This window comes from Hylaeus volcanicus, chromosome 6, assembly GCF_026283585.1.
Source record: "Hylaeus volcanicus isolate JK05 chromosome 6, UHH_iyHylVolc1.0_haploid, whole genome shotgun sequence".
Classification (NCBI taxonomy): Eukaryota; Metazoa; Arthropoda; class Insecta; order Hymenoptera; family Colletidae; genus Hylaeus; species Hylaeus volcanicus.
Genome location: NC_071981.1, coordinates 5,933,850 through 5,954,982, shown reverse-complemented (window position 1 = coordinate 5,954,982; position 21,133 = coordinate 5,933,850). Strand labels below are relative to the sequence as shown.

Here is a 21,133-nt window from a genome sequence, read left to right as displayed (position 1 = left end):
ACCGAATGGAATTTGACAAAATTGACACATTAATTTAAAACTCCTTTCAGGAACCCCTTAATCTATACTTCCTAATCTCTACCTAATCTCGTAGTCTCCCACTGAAAATTCTAATAATCATCTTCTCTTCTCCCAACATACATAACCTCATCAACACAACGATTAACCGCGACCACTTCGTTAATTTCACCTTACATCCTTCTTCCTCATTGACGCATCCAGTGACCAGAAATAATTTCCCCCCGGTCCCATCTCCGGAAACGCCGAACGTAGAGCCCACGGAAGTCGAGCCGGGAGCGTCGACGACAAAGAGTAACGGACGGAGAGAAAGTAAAAAAAAAATAAAGAAGCCGAAAGCCCATTAACAAGGTCCGTATCACGACGTAACAGACCCACCAAGACACTTTTAACTCACCGCGTAACCCCGTCACGAATACTCCATTGATCGGGATTAAGGATTATCCGTGGCCATCCAGAGGGAAGCGGGTGCGAGGAAACGATGAATTTCCTCGACGACCTAACGGGGGTATCCTAACGGGGACGTGCTCTCCGCGGGGGTTGCAATTATCACGTGGTCATTGCGAACCGTTGTTATCGGGAGCAGGAGGCCGGCACGTGTGAGAAGGACGAAGACACACTCGGTGGGCGGTAGGGGGGTGGTTTGGGGGGTTTGGGGGGTTGGTGAGGGGTGGTTGACGAAGAGGTGGAGAAAGACAGACGAACCGAGAGAGTCGACCGACCCCTCGGCACAGGCTGCTTTGTCTGTAAGTGTAATTAGTCCAGGGTGGGGTTTCTCCAAAGAGGAACAGAGAACGACAGACAGACAGACCGAGAGGGGCGCACGGTTAGAGGGGGATGGGGGGAACGAACGTAGGAAAAGGGTGGTTCATCCTGGTGTCCCTTGCCGCGCCGCCCGTGCCCCACCACCGCCTTATTTATATGCAAATGAGCTTCATTTCGCGATATTAATGTTCCACCCGAGTCGGCCTGGCCTGGCGCGGAAGGGTGCGCGCAGGATACGCGGAAAAGGGTTCGTCCAGGCCCCCGTGTATGTTTACGAGCGTTCCGTTCGCCCGACGCGACGCGCGATTTGCTCTCCTGGAAATTACGCCGTCGATGGTCGAGATGTCCGACTCACCGGGGGATGTCACGGCGAGGGGAGGGTGGACTGCTGTCGAAAAGGGGCTATTTTTGTCACTTGGGGATGGGGAGTTTTAAAGAGGCGTCTGCACGTTCTAAGTATTTGGGAAATTGTATTTAATTTCACGCCAAGTTTGATTGCCATCAGCCTCAAAGTTTGTGCGAAATTCTGAAGCATCTTTTGCGATGGCTTCGACACACAACAATAAGGAACACGTATTAGGTTGTCACCTTCAAGAATTAGAAGCAATTCTGCTTTTGATTTGATGGGAATTTAAAATTATTGTATTTTAACTTTGGTGGTTAGTTACACTTCTACGAATTGAAAGGGAATAACGAATTATCCGGATCGTGGATTGTATTAGGGTGTCTAATGTTACATTATTGAATTTCTTCATTACTGTTGCAACATCAACATCTAAGAAATTAGATTGTTTATTTATATAAACACTAGCGCACAAAATAATTCAGTGCAAATTACGAAAGAAACTTTTGGGACAACCTAATAGTTAGAATGATCCACAGCCCAGTCATGTATTTAATTTACACTATGGAGAGGTCCTTTCTAATTTTTTTAAAAGTCTTATTATCCCTATTTTATTGTACAAACCTGACTGTTATTATTGCAGCAGTTAATAAGCCCACCAAAGTCGTCAGACCTAACCCAGATCTAACCAAGTTTTCTTGAGTAGGTCTAGGTTAGGTCTGACGACTTTAGTCTTATCGCTACCCTCGACCAGTGTAAAATTACGGACCATCTATATTTGACAAAAGTATAAAATACTCAATCATCTTTCGCAAAATCCTCAACACAATAAGGAACACATACAGTCAGTCCCTCAAGTATTTATGTCTTTTACGTTTATTTGAAGAACTTGTCTAAATGACAGGTTTGATCTTTTCAAATAAATATTTCTTTAGAAGTATGTACATAAATATATTCTACACGTTTACATACTCTTAATGAAAAATTTATTTGAGGAAACAAATTTATTATTTAATTTAGACAAATTCCTAGTAGACATAGGGAGTACGAATACTTATGCGACTGACACATTCCACTGAATAATATTTAATGTACTCTATGAAGATGTTCCTGATTTTTGTAGAAGTCTTACGGTTCCTATTGCTTTTATACAAAAATATTTGCAATGTATTAGGTCTTGCCACATTAGGTTCGTGCCATTTATTGTTCTGCGAGGGTTCTGCTCTTCAAGTTAATTATTTAAATGTGGATATCCTCTTTTTCTACGATCTTCTCCCAGCTTTCAGTCACTATAAATATTTTCACTATTAAATCATTTCTGTAGTTTATTCTTTTTGTTAAATATAAATATAAATACTAGTCAACCCTGCGTAATATTCCATACCACTTTATGAAAATACAAAATACTCAAGCATCTTTCGCAAAGGCCTCAAAACGCAAAAACAAGAAACAACCTTATCCCAACTCGTAAAGTTAATTAGGGATAAAACGATTGAATTTACTGTAGATAACTTGTCAAGTCTGCAATTACGTCAAATATTAGGTGGACTGGAAAATAATGTCGTTTTTGAATTTTAAATACTTGTTTATCATTCATCAGCTTATTGATTTACATCGATCTGGTATTGAAAATCTGCACACTAGATTGAAAAAGGCTTTTGATAACGAGGGCGATTATATAATTAATTAAAAATAGAAATGCATTAAAAGTATGTTTGATTTTAATGAATAAAACGACATTACTTTCCAGTCTCCCTAATATATTTCTATGTACAAGGATTCTTGTGATAATATAAATTTTTCCACTAAATAATATTTAATTCTCCACACTTCGCAAAAGTCCTCTTCAATTTTTTACAAATCTTATCATCCCTACTGCTTCGACGCTCACACTTGTCCAACGTACGAACCTAACCGTTAGCATTGCAGCAGTTAACAAGTCCACCGAAGTCGCGTCCAGGAAAACTTATCGCAACCCCTGACCGGGGGCGGAACCGGAAAAAATCTAAGCCAAGCCTTTTAAAACGCGCAAACGTGAATAAAAAAAAAAAAAGAGAAAAAAACGAGAGCGGTGAATCGATCGAACCGAAAGATAGGCGATAATAAACGTAGGTGGAAACCGGTCCGGACGTAGCTGCGCGCTGTATAGAAAGAAACATAAAAACGCGTATTACCGATTCCGGAATACGGCCATTAGTCTGAAGTCAGCGCGGCTATCGTTTATTAAGCGCAAACAGATATTAATGTATTTTTACACGCCGGGCGTCGTTTTCGTTGCGCCGACGCTACCGCCGACGCCGCCGACGCCACCGACGCCAGGCACCGCTGGCGCGGGTCCGCGGGGTCGAAGCCAAATCCAATTACTTTTATTCGAGCGAAATGAGTGCAGCTAAGTCATTAATACTAATCAATGGTGCCGGGACCCGCGGCGCTGGCCGCGCGCGTTCCGCACGAATTACCCATAACTCAAACGCCTCGAAATGACTTTATTGCAAAAACAAAAAAAGAAAACACACACAGAGAGAGGCAACTTGCGCTTTTGCGCTCCCCGGACCGCGGAGGCCGCTTCTCGTCGTATCCGCATTGTTAAAGGCTCCCGCGCCGATAAGTAATGTTTATTGTTGCATTTCCGAACGACCGTGTATCCAAACCCCTTTCTCGCGGACCACCCCCGCCCCCCTGCTCGCGCGACGCCGCCCTTTTTCCGCTCGCGCGTTTTTACGTACCTACTTTTTTTTTCTGCACTCCACCCCTGGTTGATCCCGCGCTGCCCACCCCTCGGTCGGTGTCCCGCCCCCGCCGCCACCCCGCCGCCACCCCGCCGAGCGATCGGATCGGGTCCCTCTCGACCAGAGAACGCTGCGGCACGGTTTTTCGCATTAGCGAGATGGCCCGTGTAGGCAGGCTAACGATTTTTTACTGCTCGCTACCCGACCAACGAGCGCGATCCTTCCCGCGCAAATTTAAAGCGTTGTCATTTTACCTCGTCCGTTGTCGTTGACGCTCGACGCAACCACCCCACAGTGATCGCCCATCGGGGGTGGCCCGCGCGTGGCTCGCTCTCTCCAAGTGCTTCCGACGCGAGGGGTAGGTATTAATTACCGTTCGAGAGCGTGGAAGGTAATTACTTCTATTCAGGGGCGCAAGAGAACTTTTCTAGCACTACCGGAGAGGGGTGTGATTTTTACGTTGATGCGTTTGCTGATTTGGTTTTGATTTTGTGAGCGGGGTGAGGGTGTAATGGTGGATGGATGGGAAAGAAACAGGGCGCGATGGGATACAATGGTTTCTTTTGGATTTGAAAGGGTTGTTTGATGGATATTTGTGGGGATGGTTGAGGAAGAGTATTGGGGGTAGGTGGGTGGATGCGACGGGGTTTGTAGTTGTTGAGTTTAATAGGAAATTAATAAGAAATAAGAAATAAAAATAATAATAATATTAATATGTACGTAGGTTCATGGATTAACAACCACAAGGCCTGTTGCATTCTCCACCTACCCTTTAAATAATTCTAAATACTTGTTTTCAATCTTCCAGATAAATATAGTTCAGAGCCTTTTCGAATCCAAAAGAAACTATTTTATACCATCGTACACTGTTTCGTACAAAATAAAATCAGTAACATATCTACAAAAACGTCATAAACAGTGTCATAAGGTTTTCTCGAATAACTGAATTTACTACATTAGGAACATGAAGGGAGGTAATGCAAGAACAGAGGAAGAAAATTCTTGTGATGGTATAAATTTAAAATTTAGACGGAAAAAAATTCACACAACAGTAGAAAGAACAAAGATAGTTAATCAGAGTTAGTCTTCAAATTTTAATATTCTTATAGCTTTCATTTTCATCTTTTGCAATTTTTAAATCATAATTGTTATACATACGTAAATTTAATTAGAGATAAAACGATTGAATTTACTGTAGATAGCTTGTCAAGTCTGCAATTACGTCAAATCTATTTCTATGTACAAGAATCCTTATAATAATATAAATTTAAAATACAGACAGGGAAAAGATACACACAACAGTAAAAAGAGCAAAGATAGTTAATCAGAGTTAGTCTTCAAATTTTAACATTCTTACAGCTTTTATTTTTATCTTTTGCAATTTTTAGATTGTTATCGTTACACATACGTAATTCCAATTAGGGATAAAATTAGGGATAAAATTAGGGATAAAATTAGGGATAAAATGTTACGTTCGAGGATTTGGACAGCGGACGATTCGACTGAAAATACGTATTCGAGAAAACTTCTCGCTCAGCAAATTTAGCAGAAATCGATTACCGTGTACATGGATTCCGCAGAAGTAAATGGAGACGCTAAAAATATATATTAGGCCACAGCTTTGTTTTCACACTCTTTCCGTTCAGCTGTGTGCGAGTGTATGTGTGTGTACGGCTGAGTGTAGAGACACTTGGAGTGAGAAGTTTATTCTGAGGTAATTAAAACGAGTGGACGTGTTAACGAAATTCGAAATTCCTGCCAAAATACGAAGGTGAATGGGGGAATAATTAGAAAGAGTAATTAAGTCAGTTAGAGGACGCCGTGAATTGTCCATACGTGGATTCAACGAACTGTTTTACTTTCCACCTCGAATGAAAACTCATTACGTTCGCCACTGACTAATGGGATGAAAGACTTATCGAATAATTACGTGAATTGGGGGGTTTGTAGAAAACTAACTGTACTGCAAATTCAACGTATTCTTCTGAGTAGGTAATTTAAGTTTTTTGTGTTCAACCGTTAGAAGCCTAATTTTCCAAATTAAATTGGAAATGGCACAATGGAATTACTTTTACAGAGTTGAAAGAGAAACAAGGAATATAAATACAATTACAAAAGTATGTGAATGGAGATTGATCACTTGGAAATTAAAAATAAAATATACATAGGAAATTAGACTTGGTAATTAATACAGGATGATTGAAAGCAACGAAATGAAAATAAAAAGACATCGTTATGGGAAAGGTAAGATTCAATATTTTTTACATTGAAGAATAATTGAAGGTTTACAGTCATGTTTGAAGAAGAAGTCATATTTGCGAAACTATTGATATCAATTATGTCATTTGTGTTTCGATATGTGTATGTTGCATTAGCAAATATATTTTATTAATAGTTCTTTTTCAATATCACTAATTTATTATAATGCATATATTCATAATGTTAACGTTTCATTTACCAAACTTGGATTAATTTCTTCATTGTATACGAAGAAAATTCTTTATTTAGTCTTCATGTTTCGAATAAAATTTTACTCACCCCCTTTCGGACCATTTCATTTTCTACAATGGTCACTTTTGCACAGTAAATTACTATTTAAATAGATTACTATTTATGGAAAAGCTAAGATTTCCTTCAGTATTGGAACGACCTAAAATAAAAATCCTCATCGCATTAATATTTTACGACGAGCCTTCTTCTAGCAGCTGTTTCATTTGGATCCGACGGAAATTTCGTTCGACCCGGGTCGAAGATTCGCGCATTTCCGGTGGCAAAAAAGAAAGGCGACCAGTTGCGTGCCGGCCATCGAGCCCCGGCATATATACGTCGCTCGTATTTGCGCAAGGGGTTCGTTGGCTGATTAATTTATGCGAAATGCCGAAAGCCCGTAAACATACGTTTCTAGGGCTTACTATATATCGGGGCGCACTTTTACAAGCAAAATGGCCGGGTCTGTGCATTCAACTAATCCCCCTCGCCTCGTCCATTTAATATGGGGTGACCATACCGACGGTATAGCCGTTTACGAATTTGCGTGGAAAAAAAAAATTGAACTACCGCCGTGGCCACTGCGCCTCCTATTTTCGTTCGTTACCTATCGACCGGGCTTTATCTATTTTTTATGCAATGAAATGCCCGGACCAATGGCGGTGGCCACCGTCGGCTTCCATTGTGAGACTGACGAAAATTCGAAATTATAACGCGCGCTCTCTGGCCCCCTTCGCAACCCCGGAAAAGTGACCGTTCGCGTACTGGAATCATTCTTACGTAGTACTTTATTCTTCAGCGAATGAACTTCAAATAGATTTTTATCTATAGTGTACACTTGAATCTTCGAATCTCATTTTTGATCACCTTCCGCGTTTCTTTAAATTTGGAAGTTATGAGTCTTTAACTCTTTGCCAACCAAAATATCTTCGAATTTATATATTCATATATTCGAATTTCCTAATTTTGTATCATTTTTCACAACCCTTTAAATTTTCAACTTTAAGCCCTTAATACTTTGTCAACCAAAATATCAACACATTTCTATTTTTTTGTACTGAACTTCCATATACTCGAATTTCCTAATTTTGTATGATTTTCCACACCCCTTCAAATTTTCAACTTTGAGCCCTTAATTCTTTGTCAACCAAAATATCCCCACATTTCCATTTTTGTTTAGTAAACTTTCATATATTCGAATTTCCTAATTTTGTATCATTTTCCACATTCCCTTAAATTTTGAATTTTTGTAGATTCTCCTACAGAGTGTTCTACAAGTCACAACGAAAAATCAACTGCTTTGAGCGAGTCCTTAATTCTTTTTAAACTTTCAAATCTTTGAATCTCCTAATATTATATTACCTTTCACAACCCCTTAAATTTAATATTTTTTAAATTCTCCTACAGAGTGTCCTACAAGTCACAACAGAAAATCAACTGCTTTAAACGAGTTCTTACTTCTTCAAACTTTCAACTCTTCTAATCTCCTAATTTTGTATCATCTTCCACCACCCTTTAAAATTTTTAACTTTCCTAAATCCCCTCACAACGTATCCTCAAAAATCAAACTAAAAGTCTCCTAACCCTCCAAATACAAAAACCTCAATTGCCACCCCCCGTTATCAGTTCCAACCTCCCCTAATCTTCAACCGTTAACGGTTCCACCGAGTTGGTTAGAAAATCACGTGTCCGACTTGTACGCTGGTCCAGGAAGCTTCTCGCCGGATTTATTCATGGCCGAAACCCACCGGGCGGGCTCCTTTTTCGTGAATTAGCCGGTGGTGTCGAAGCTCTAACACGCTTAATCTGTATCCAACTATGGCGATACACGTTCCGGCATATTTCCATGCCATTATGCAAAGAGGCCGCGTCGGGATAACATTACTCGGTACACCGTCGCCCATCGATATACAACGCAGAAACTCGCGGGAACAGGGGAGAAGGGGGAGCAAAGCATCGCCGTGGCCCGTGCGTACTCCATCGATTTATTATAATTTAGATTGTCTTCTAAGAAGGCGACTGTACGTGCACGTACGTACACACAGGGACGCGCCTTAATGCGCTGCCGTTCGTTAATTATTCCTCCGGCATCCCGTAAATATGCATGAATTATATATCGCGCGGGGGCACGAAAGCGCGGGGAATATACCGGGACGAATGATTAATACATGCCATGCTTTTTTTTCACCCCCTTCACCCACCCCTTCCCTGTTCCCGCTCCTTGCTTTACGCGCTCGTTTCCCCGTTCGGTTTACGTTTTCCCTCCGCGCGCGCGAGAACCGAACAAAGGAGTCGCAATTACGCCAGTTACGCCGACTTCTACCCCGTGATATTCCTTGTTTAATGCTGTTTACGGATCACTTGGTCGTTTATATCGTTTCGCTTGGTATCGATCCACGCATGGTTTAAAGGAAGCGTCTAATTCGTAAAGGGTGATCGTTCGAATTTAGAATTCGAGGAGGCATTGTACAGGTGTTTAGAAATAGAGGGAGCAAGGGGGCGGTTTTTGGGGGAGAAAGTGGTGGGGAATTCTGATTTTTGGAAAGGTGCAATTCGTAGGTCTTCTTTTAGGGGAGGATTTTGGAAGGGGGAGACATAGATGCACCGTTTCGTTTTTTGAATAAATTGGGAATACTTGAATCAGAATGATTTCAGCCATTGCTGCTTCAACAAAATTTTAAAAATAGATTCACTATCTATGACGTCCTTTCTTGAATTTATTATTATTTATTTATTGTCGCATTAGCTTGTATACCATTAACGACATGTTCAACATTTATATATATATATGTGTGAGTCATAATACAATTAAAACAAATACAGAAGGACTTATGGTTAGAATAACTACTTCTTACATCTAACAATAATTATAAATACTATTTAACATCAAACGTATATTTTGAGAAGGTTGTAGTGTCTCGTCAATTCTTGTTTATATTTATTTGGAAATTTTTGTCCTTTGTAAATAAGATATACATCTAACAATAATTATAAATACTATTTAACATTTGAACGTATATTTTAAAATGTGTAGTGTCTTGTTAATTCTTGTTCATGTTTATTTGAATTCTGTTTTGTGTACTATTAAATATGGTCTTCTGATGAAGGCAATTTCAAATTTGTGTTCAACTAGTGACAAGTTAGCAGTTGTACAATTGTAATTACTGTCAATAATAAAAACAACAAAAATATGGTAAAAACTTATTCACTGCAAGACGAATAACAATTTTTTTGTTTGGCTGCATTGATAATGTTATCTCCAGTCCAATATTATATAGAGTCAAAGATACAAGAAAAGCGTGAAGAAAAATCATCCCTGAAGAGGTTAAAACTCTCTAAACTTCACAGAGTTTCTCTTCGTTCCTCCAGGTGCCCCATCTGACGATGGACTCTGAACAAAATAATTTTCGACCTTGTCCTTCCGCCTCGTAAACGGCGACGATCGAGGAAACCGGAAGCTTTATTAGCGCCAGCCTCGAAACGGAAGCGTTCGCCGCGCCGCCCGCGTGATTTTTCTACATTCGTCGATGATTCGTCGCGCAGTTTTCATTGTTCGTCTCCTTCCTTTTTTTTTTCAGCTCGCAGCCCTCCCTGGCGATGTGTCTACCGCCATTATTTCGTAGCGAAGCATTTTAACGTCGGCCAGTTGGACCGTGAATGATTATTAATCAATTTTCAGCGTTAAACGTGGTGCCGCAATAAAAAGCGCGGTACGTTAACGAACCGGGCGCGTATAATTGAGCATTTTGGCGAGAATGATTGCGAGGCCGTGATAAAACCTTTGCGCGCCTGTTCGATTGATTTCGGCCGCTAAGGAAAAAGGAACAAATCGCGCGCACTTGCCAGCATTCTATTTTTTTAACGAACGGAAAGGACTACTTCACGCGATCGATTAGAGCACTGTTATCCAGACGTCGCAGTTCACAGCCACGGAAGATTTTTTTGAGGACACCCTTGGAGTGGAATTCAATTATTAGCGTTTTCAATTGCGAGTTGTATCTGATTCGAGTAATATATTTGCAGGCAGTCTCAGAAGTATTCGCACCCTTTATATTTATTAAAGATATTTTTTTCTTGAATTGAATGGGAGTTTTGATGTTTCCAACACAAATTTTGAATAATATATACATATATGTATATACATATGATATATGTATTTTTTAAACATTGTTGAAAGCATTAAAGCTATCATTCAATTAAAAAAAAAATATATATATATATAATATTTAATATTTATAAATATATATTCATGTATATATATGTTTATAATGGAATCAATTAGCATCATATCTTCCGAATACCTTTGAATTTTTGATATGTTTATTAAGTTATCAACAGTTGGTCTGGGGTAGGTCACACTCCTTTAAATTTTTAATTTTTCTAGATCCCCCTACAGAGTGTCCTACAAGTCACAACCAAAAATCAACTGCTTTGAATGAGTCCTTAATTCTTTGAACTTTCAAATCTTCGAATCTCCTAATTTTGTATCATTTACCACACCCCTTTAAATTTTGAATCTTCTGAAAATTTTTTGAAGTGCCCACTCGTTGTGGAATTTTATCATTTTTCCAATTGCAAGTAATGCATTTATATTCTGATAACTTCCGTTCTATTTATAAGAGTTTCATAGCTTCCAGCTTGAACTATTTGTATACATACAGATCCACTCGTGTGCTTCGAAGCAAAAATTATTCCGTCGAGTAGATTACGCATATAATTACATCAGTCCCGACGCAGATCGAAGATTTTAAAATTTAAACGTGCTCGGAGGCTCCGGTCGAGTGTCATCGAAAGTTTGGGGATGTTTATCGAAGCCCCTTGAGGTAGTTCCGAGTCCAGCGGTTGTGTTCGCGGAGTCCTTAAACGGGTAGAAAGTCGAAACTTCTGGCGGGGAGCGAGGGGAGCTGACCTTCGTGAAACAACCGAACGCAATATCAAGCGAACTTTCTGTGCTGTACTTCACATGGTGTTCCATAGGACAACCGGTGCGATATTGTATCACTTGCCGTCTTTGTTTCCTTTCTACGCTTTCGCAGAACGTTCGACTTCGACTAGCCCCAAGTTCAACAACAGTTTAAAAGTAGATTACACGAAGGCTTATCGGGAAAACTGCGGTGCTGTCGTAGAACAATGAGGCCATTATAACTCTTTCGGGGTGGTATCGTAGAGAAATTAATTAAGAATGTGGCTAACGAATGTGTGATTCAAAAAGAGCAGCATAGAAATATGAATATTAATTAATAGTAGCCTAGTAGATTTTTAAAAAATGAATCCATCGAGGTTCAATATGTTGACTTTCACGTGACATTTAGATCGTTTGAATATTGCCAGTTTTGTTTCTTTTTAATTATTAACAACTAAGCTACAATGTCTAGATATTATTTAAGAAATAATAAACAGAATACTTTTAAGGAAACTTTTATAATATCAATTACAAAATTGTTGAAACCGGTTGTCTCCCTGTCGTATGCATAGCTGTAACGATACGCGCGTGTCTGACCATTGTCTCATTCTACCTCAGCACGGAGCGCAACGCATAGGATTTTTGTTTCTTTTTAATTATTTCGTGAAATAAATCGTGAAAATTTATATGAGCCTCTCACTTTGTTTCTAATCAACTGAAACTTATTTTTGTTGCACTTAAACTAGTACTTATTTTTGCAATTTCGTTAAATTCACGAATCCAATGCAGATTTATTTTCTTTAACGTTTCATCTTCAGAATCAATTTATTTCATTCCTTAGTGAAAATGGGAGAATCACAAAGAGGATATTCTTTTTAAAAATGATTTCAAATGTATTCGAAACATCTGGTATTGAATATGAGAATGTATGAAAATCTAATGCTTGACAAATTATAATAATCCTCTCTAAACTTAAACTAAACCCCATAACAATGTTATAATCGTCATTGTTAATTAAAATATGAAATTTCCAAAATTTGGGGGTAACATAATGATACAGATGCGGATTGGCCAACGCGTTTAGGATCTCCGTAGGATCATATTCGGTAAGAGAAAATATTTCGAGCCCAATGTTGAATGTCAGTTTGTTTCCATTCGAGAGATCGAGTGTTCACATGTTTGCTCGAAGAGACATGAGATAGAGCAATGTGGGGAGAAGCAAACAGCGCGATGCCTCTGGCGATCGGCTAGGTACTGTCTCTTTTCTTGGAAACAAATAGAAACCGCCAAATTAGTTCTCAGATCTGATCGAACTTGAAGGAAACGCTCAAAGGGGATAATTAATGAGATACAACACTGAAATTGGTTACTTAGCTGTCTGGTACATTAACACTGCTGATACATGATCTTAAAAAAATAGTACATTATGAAATTGTATATAATTAGCGAGAGAATTTTAAAAGGGACATAGATGGCACTGTATTGCTTCCCTTTTTGGATAAACCTGAGTTAGGGATACATGAAATAAACTCACCCCTATTACTGTTTTCCTAGAAGTTAAAAGGACTAGGTTGGTGCAAAAGGAATCGTGGTTTTCACATTGTCAAACTTTACCGTTTGAAATTTTAATACATTTTAAAATAAATATTGGCATTGTATACATAATTGTGAAGCTTAGAATCTGCAAAAACAACGATGATGCGAAAAACGGCATCATTGGAAAATATATGTTGATTCTAATGGTTCTTATTTTGATTAATAAAGTTTATTATAAAAAGAGTTATGGTCATTTAAAGCTAAAGATTAAAAACCCCAATTTCTTTTGCACCAATCTAATAGAAAAGTCCGGAAAAACTGTCAGTTCGTGTATACAAAAGTTCCTTAATTGTATTTCTATCTAAAATTTGAGTTAAGAATAATTTAGGAGAGGAATTTAAGAGTCGTACAGAAAATATTATTGTTTCTAAGTAGCTTTTTGGAATATTAAATTTCAATAAATCGAGTACCTTACGACATTTAATTATATTTTTACCTACACTCTAAGTTAAGAATAATTTATAAAAGGACGTACATCGACAATAATAAACAAATATTAGAAGCGTAAGCGAGCTGTAGTGCATCCCATAAGCACTTCTGAGTAAAGTACTTCCAAAACTTGGCCTCGGATGCTCACCTATGGCCTTGATCGCGTGTCGAGGGGTGTAATCCCCAAAGCCGTGCGGCTCCGAGACAGGAATTCGCGCGTTCTCGAGACTCCGTGCGCATCTTTTCGTTGGGATTACCGGTCAGGAGATGGAAAACCCCGAAAAATGGGCCTGCTCGATCCAAGCGATGAGGAAAATTCATTCGGATTCTGGCCCGAGTCGGGCACGTACACACCCTCGACAGATTGACCGCTCGTTAGTGTTTTATCCGGCATCCAAGGACAGCCATTCGTAACATCGCACGCGGTAATAAAGCTTCCATTTTCCTCGATCGGTCGAGTTTATGTCGGCGATTCCTCGGCCGAACGAAGCTCGTTAACCGAAATCCCGCGTCCCACCGCCGATAATACAATTTTAAGCTTAATGAAACACCGTCGAAAAATTGCAGACTCGTTTCCTTGCGTTTCGGCGTATCGCCGCTATATTGTATAAACATAAATAATTCGCGTGCAATTTTTCTATTGTGCTGCCGACGATATCGCAAATTAACCGACGCATGATTGTGGGTGTACGTTCGGGGAGGGGGTTCAATCATTCCGCGTTCGCGATATATTGGCGTACGAGTTACCGATTACTTTTTATTGTGCGTACCATTGCGAAGGTTTACAAAGGCTCGCTGGGTTGCCAATGGTCTTGAAACTGGTCCGATAAATACGATACGTGGAGATTGAAACTGGTAGGATAGAATCACTATGGATGATAAGTCTTAAACCATTCAATGAAATATCGAGCAGTTCAAATTGATTGCAATTATTTTAGGGAGAAGTTTATAAGATTTTAAAAAACGTTCTTTTTAAAATAACGAATTTAATGTTATTTTTTATTATTAGAATAATAATCTAGGTTACACGTCTTTATTATTAGGTTGTCCAGAAAGTTCGTGCCAATTTCTAAGAAAAATTCAAAGGCATAATAAATATACATGAATTTTTGTTCTACAACTTTTCCACCTTTTAAGGGATGTATGCATGTTATTTGTTTTCAACCATTTCGACATATTCAAACTTGTACCACCTACCAAAAATCGACATGGACTTTCCGGACAACCCAATATATCTTAGCGTACCAAAGCAAAACGCTGTAAATTTCTCTAGTAGTGAATGAGTTAAACTTTGTTTTTCATGAGCCACCATAAACAGTATGGTGGACCTCTTTCTTGGACCAACTCCCATGGAATATTAATTAAAAAAAATTCTTTAAATCGAAGAACTTCAATAAATATTAATTTATCACTGGTGTGATTTATTCTAAATATATTTAGAAAATATTCCAAAGTAGCTATGAAATAATTATTATAATAGCATGTAATATGATTTGCACGCCTGGTTAACAATTCGAACGTTGGTTTGTTACAGGATAGCGACAGGAGTAGCGTTGGCAGCCCTGAGCCAGCCACCGCAGGCACGCTCCATGAACATCAGATGATGCTGGACGACATGAAGAACTCGCGGAAGAAGGGACACAGTCCCTCGCCTGAAAACCTTCACCAAGCGAAGGGTGCATCAGTCCAGGAACATCTGAATGGGACAAGTGAGTGAGATCACCTGTAGAAACTAGAACTCAGAATTATAATAAAAGAGTATAATAAAAATAAACAAAAAAGAATAAAATATTAAATAAAAATAAAATATAATAAAAATAAACAAACTCGTTCAATACTTATTAGATGATATTAAATACAAACTAGCAATTCCATTATTTTTTGATGCCATAACTTCCTGTGCTCCAATTCTTTCTTAAAATTCTTATTTTCTCAGGTCAAAATAGAAATGTCACAACAGTTTCGATTCCTTTATTTGTAACTTTGAAAACACTTCATTCCCTCAAAAAGTCAATTCTATCTGCAAAAACATCGAATGCTGGAATTAAACACGTGTTTCCCTTCGTGTCCTAGATGCAAACTCTTGTGTCCTACTTTCCAGCAAGTTATAAAAAGACAAATCGCATCGATGTATCGTTTAGCCCATTCACTGCCAGGCAAATTTAAAACGTTTTGCCATTGGCGCCAACATTTAATACAGATGCGTAATCTAGGTTATTATTCTGACATTAAAAAGCGATATTACATTTGTTCTTTTAAAAAGAAAATTTACGGTCTTCCTTTGCAATAATTCGTGACTCGAAAGGTCTGTGACTCAAGGTGACTCAAAACTTATCCCTTGAATAATTGCAATCAATTTGAGCTACGAGACATCTCGTACTTGGCAGTGAATGGGTTAACCCTTTCAGACGTCCACAATTGAGGACACTAAATTAAAAAATTACCAACACTATCAAAAGCTACACCATTAGGATTTTTTTTCATTTTTTCCACGCTAATTTTAGCCCAAGTTATTTCTAAAAAAAAAAAACAGTTCAGGTCTGAAAGGTTTAAGCACCGAATATTTCTAATTTCGAGTATCTCTGTTACTCTGTTACCATTTGTGTTTATTTTTTCCTACCAGTGGCTGGCATGGTGACCCTGCAGAATCTTCAGAATCTGGCGAATCTGCAAAACCTCCCGCAAGTCGCCTCTTTAGCCGCGGGTCTTCAGGGAATGACAGCGGGGCTGGCGAACAATCAGCTCATCAACACGCCCTTGAATCTCACTGTCAGCTCGTCCGGTAAGATCCCAACTGTCAACTCGAATGAAAACGCGCGTCCGTAAGTGACCAACGAAGTTATGCGAAATTCGACACCCCTCTTAATCGAATTTAAACTCCCCCTTACCCTTCGGCCACTGTCTCATTGACGAGCATACTTCTTTGTTGCGAGCGCGGTCATCAGAATATTCGTGTCAGTGGCGCATCGTACGACTTACATAAAAATTAAAATGGAAAAGTGAATTTAATAAATTCGAATTTGATGAAGCTTCTAAATTTAATCTTGTGTTTGAGAGAGAAAATTACTCGGGAATAGTATAATAATGATACAGGGGTAATATTAATATAATAATTATGTACTTCTAACTTTCTTTGTCAAAGAGATTTGTTTACATTTCTAATTTTTTTTTAAATGAATATCAACTATGTTGGTGTGTTTGTGACGAAACTTGGCACTAAAAAATAAGAAAGGAAATGAATTTAATAAATTCAAATTCGAAGATATTGTAATAATAATTCAGACATAACACGACTACACTTCATTACATGTATCTAAAATCAGTTCATTCTAATTAATTCTCTCTTTTTTTGTCTAAGCAGTTAATTTACAATGCTAATATTTGTTCAAACGAATAACAACTATCTAACAACATTTGGTTTAATTCCTATTATCTCCTGCGAGTACAGAATCCTATTTTTCAGTATACAATATAATGCGCCACTGGCGTCGACTAGAAAAATTTGTCCGCTACCTTAAACCAACTCCAACATTTTTAACGAATTCGATGCTTTCGATGCTCAGGTGGCACGGTACCAACAGGCTCGAGTACGACAGCTGCATCGCATCTCCTTCCACCAAATTCGACGCCAATGGCGACATTACCGCAGCTATTATCACAGCAGCAACCGGTCGCAATGCCTCAATTCATCCTAATGTCCGGTCAATTGGTCCAAGGCATTCAAGGGGCTCAGCTTCTTATCCCTACGTCGCAAGGTAAGCCTTCTGTTTCTTACGTGTCCGTCTCGAATTTCAAAATGACCGTCAACCCGTTGAGACTTCTCATAAATATCAAAACTATATTTTTATTCAGTCAAACTTCTTCAATAGAGGGTACGAATATTTATATACACGTTATATACACACGTATGTATCATTAAAAATTTGTTTGAGAACACAGAAGCTATTATTCAATTTAAAAAAAAAACGTTTTCAATAAACAAAAAGGGTAAGAATACTTATGGGACTGACTGTATACCTACGACCAGATGATTGAAGGACTGCAAGTATCATTAGATTCTTCGCAGGCCAACAAGCGAATTAAGCCAACGCTGTAGAATCATTGAAACCGTGTCTTTGCGCGCGATTATTCAGGTTAAGATGCGCCTCGCGCTGTGCAGTACAAGGATGGGTGACCGCTCTTTTCGCGAGAGTTTTTAAGATGGTAAGCTATCCGTTACTGAGTTGCGTTAAAGAGCGTTGGCTACCTGGCGTAAAGGGGAACCGGAAGTTGGTATTATTAACCTCTTAGGCTCGACGCGCCCCACTATAGGCAGTTACACGTATTCGCGTTGACCTCTCCCATAACACAAGACATGGTATAATATAGACTGGTTGGACCACAAAAAACAAAATGAGGAATGTAAAATAGAAGCACTGTAAGAAAACAAAAAAGGCAGAACAGAATCGACTCCACTGGAACGGTTTCCGTGCATTTATCGTAGAGAAATTTGTGCATTTAAGGAGACTTTACTGTATTAGGATTGAACTACAAGGAAGCCTTTCATACTAGATGGACTGGAGAAAGTAATATCGTTTTTGCAATTTTAAAGACTCGTTTATTACTCATCTAAAAGATTAAACACGAATTGAAATTGGAAAACAAAACCAACAAGCAAAATCACTTGAGTGTGCCCAACTCCGTGACATCTACCCTGACACTGTCACCCCTATCTTCATCAAACTCCCGAAAGCGACCCATATCGACGAGGAAAAATCTACCCTAAAAAGGACTGAATCTAACCTCTGAAGAGAAGAACACACATGGAAAACTCACCTTCTTCTAATTATTATACCAAATTGCACACTTGCACGCGTACAAAACAATCGACGTCTTTCGATAGTTTCCATTCGACTGTCAGTATCCCCTGAAACGTCGGACTAATCGCGAATCCTCTCGCGGCAGAATTTAATTAAACCACAGGGAGAGATAAAGGGGCCCCCCGACTAGTCGGAGTTACATCGGGGCCGCACCGACAAGAAATCTCCAACAATAACCCTTTCTCCGAGTACCTTCGAATTTCGTGAACGTAAATCAGTCCGGAGTGGTCTCATCGCGAAATCTGCACGATGTGCCGGCGCATAATGTTGTGCAATCAAGATGTGCCGATATATAATATAATATCGACTATCTCTGACCAGCTCGGACTAAGGCTCGGCCCCGGTCGTCCATACTTAGTGGTCCCGGACTAGCCTGGCCGAGCGGAGGGCAAACTCTGCAACTAATTTCAATGTATAATTAACGTCTCACTACCCCCTTTCCCAGACCCACGGAATAAGCCCCCCTCCACCTCCACCCATCCCTCTGTCCCTCTCGTTGGTTCACCTCTTCGAAAACCCGCCCTCCCCTCTGCCCTAACCCCTCCAGAGTACTCTCCCCGGCTGGACATCACAGCTTCGCGGATTCGGCCGCTATTATATCGATTGCGGTTCGCGCTAACTTCGTTTCTACCAAGTTGGGTTCCTATTCTGGCAATTGTATGTGTGCGTGTAAGAGAGCCGAGCGGGTGGGAGGGAGAAGAACCGGAGACGAGCGGCGGAGAGGCAGAGAGAGGGCGAAGGGTAAGGAGAACTTTGGGAGTCCGCCTAAGTGGATTGAAGTTCGTGGATATGGACCAGTCGTGGTGGGATGACGAGTTACGTGGTGGCAAATAATGTTTGCACTGCTTTTCGGTTCAATCGATGGGTAATTGACTAACGCTCAATTGGTTCCTGATAGACGTCGAGTGGCGAGAAAGAGTCGGGTAACCGATTGATCCGGGGGAACCGATCTCCTTTCCCTCGAGCTTCCGACGAGCTTATTTAAGCGACTGTTGTTATTCTCGAGGAGGGGGCAGGATCGATTACGCAGGTAGCAGGGAGTCCGTTAAATAACGCGGCTGCTTAACCATACTTTTTCGAGACGCTGAACTTTTGCACCAGTTCGACGGTTATATTCAGAATGAACGGAGTCCTCCGGATGTGTAACATTCCACGATCACGTTGGACGATCGAACGCAATAGCGAGTGAATATTTCATTGCTGCCCACCGGGTCACGAGGACTCGGATCGCTGGCAACGGAAATAAGGCTTTGGATCTGCGATCAAGAATAAGAGGCCGAGGTGGGAGGGGATTTTATTTTAGATGAGGAAGAGGCTTGGGAAAGACGCGGGTCAGGTGTTTTATTTGGGAATCGGTGGTGGAATCGTAATTTGATATTTATGGACGATTACAGTACAGTAAAATCTCTATAAATGCACAAGATCGGGAATGACCTTGTGCAGTTATCGCGGAGTTCGTGTATTCTTTGATGTCTGCCGACGAGCTTCGAACGTAGAGAAGGACAGCGAATAAAGAAAAGGAGGGAGCGAAAACATCAGGGTATGTCGATGAATTTTGTCGTTGCATTGTTATTGTCTCACCGAGATATCCCATCTCCGGATCATGTTACACTACTTGGCGATCGAACTCTTGGACCCCTCAAGGGGTACACACCCAAGTGGTGGGGATGGTTTCCGTGCATTTATCGTAGAGAAATTTGTGCATTTAAGATGACTTTACTGTATTAGGATTGAGTTACAAGGAGGCTTTTGATACTGGGTGCACTGGAAAGTAATATCGTTTTTGCAATTTTAAACACTCGATTATTGCTCATCAGCTCGTTGATTTTTATCGATCTGGCATTCGCTATTTGCACACTAGATGGCAAAAGATTACATAATTTATTTCAATTTAACGTAAAAGAAACGACATCACTTTCCAGTCTACCTAATAGATTTTGACCATTGTATAATTTGGTAGTTTGTAAAACAAACTTTACGATGTAGAATATGAATATTAGATACAAAATATAAAGTACACATACAGTCAGTCTAATAAATATTCGTACCCTTTATGTCTATTGCAGAAACATGTGTAAATTAAATAATAAATTTGATCTTTCGTAGAATTTGGTAGTTCGTAGAAACCAAGCATACGTGAAGTAATATATTTCAGTGGAGGCAAAGGGTTTTCCAAAACGGATTCTAGGATTTATAATATGAATATTAGATGCAGAATATAAAATACAGTCGGTGAAATAAATATTCTTACCCTTTACATCTATTGAAGAAATTTGTCTAAGTTAAATAATAAACTTGATGTTGCCAAATAAATTTTTCATTGTGAGCATATAAACGTGTAGAACAATTCAGACAAGTTTTTCCAATAAACATAAAAGGTGGGATACTTATGGAACTGACTGTATATATTTTAGTCTTTATAGCTCGACTCTTATAAGAGTTTTGACAATAGGCCTTTGGATTTTTTAATAAAACGTACATAGAATAGAATTATTATTACGTAATAAAACATCTAAATGTTGCGATTAATGAGAAATATTTCTCTTATAAGAGTATGACATCTTGCCTCAAAAAAGCTTCCAAGTGCCTGTCCAGTACACCCGCCCTTAGAACAGCAAAGGGTTAAACAATATATTTTCGAGGCAAAATGTTGACGGACGAATAACGTCAGAGAAACGGGATTTAGTCTAACGAAGAACACGGGAAAAGCTCCTGTCGCAACATTGCCGTCGCGAACGGAATAAAAGAAACCAGAGCGGGGAATATCAGCGACAAATGTCACTTAAACTAAACGTTAATCGGATTGTCAGTTGACCTTACCTCAGAACGCGAAACTTTTATGGCTGTTCGGAATACGGGATTTGCTTTAGCTTAGCTATAGGTACCAACACGGGTACGTACTCATGATCAGTAATCATATTAAGCGCGTGTACAGGGTAATCAGATTAGCGGAGCTGGAGGTAATCCCGAAACTATTCTAAGTATGATTAGGCGTCCTTCTCGC

General features: G+C 39.5%; 1 protein-coding gene across 9 annotated transcripts in view; it reads left to right on the top strand.

Annotated features, from left to right (window-relative positions):
* LOC128878469 (POU domain, class 6, transcription factor 1) overlaps positions 1-21,133 on the top strand; it is a 280,305-nt gene that overhangs the window by 228,273 nt on the left and 30,899 nt on the right. For all 9 annotated transcript variants that reach the window (XM_054126698.1, XM_054126695.1, XM_054126692.1 and 6 more), the window contains 3 exons: positions 14,805-14,979; positions 15,894-16,052; positions 16,834-17,025. In XM_054126698.1, the coding sequence (XP_053982673.1) occupies positions 14,805-14,979; positions 15,894-16,052; positions 16,834-17,025 (526 nt within the window). The remainder of the gene's footprint in view (positions 1-14,804; positions 14,980-15,893; positions 16,053-16,833; positions 17,026-21,133) is intronic.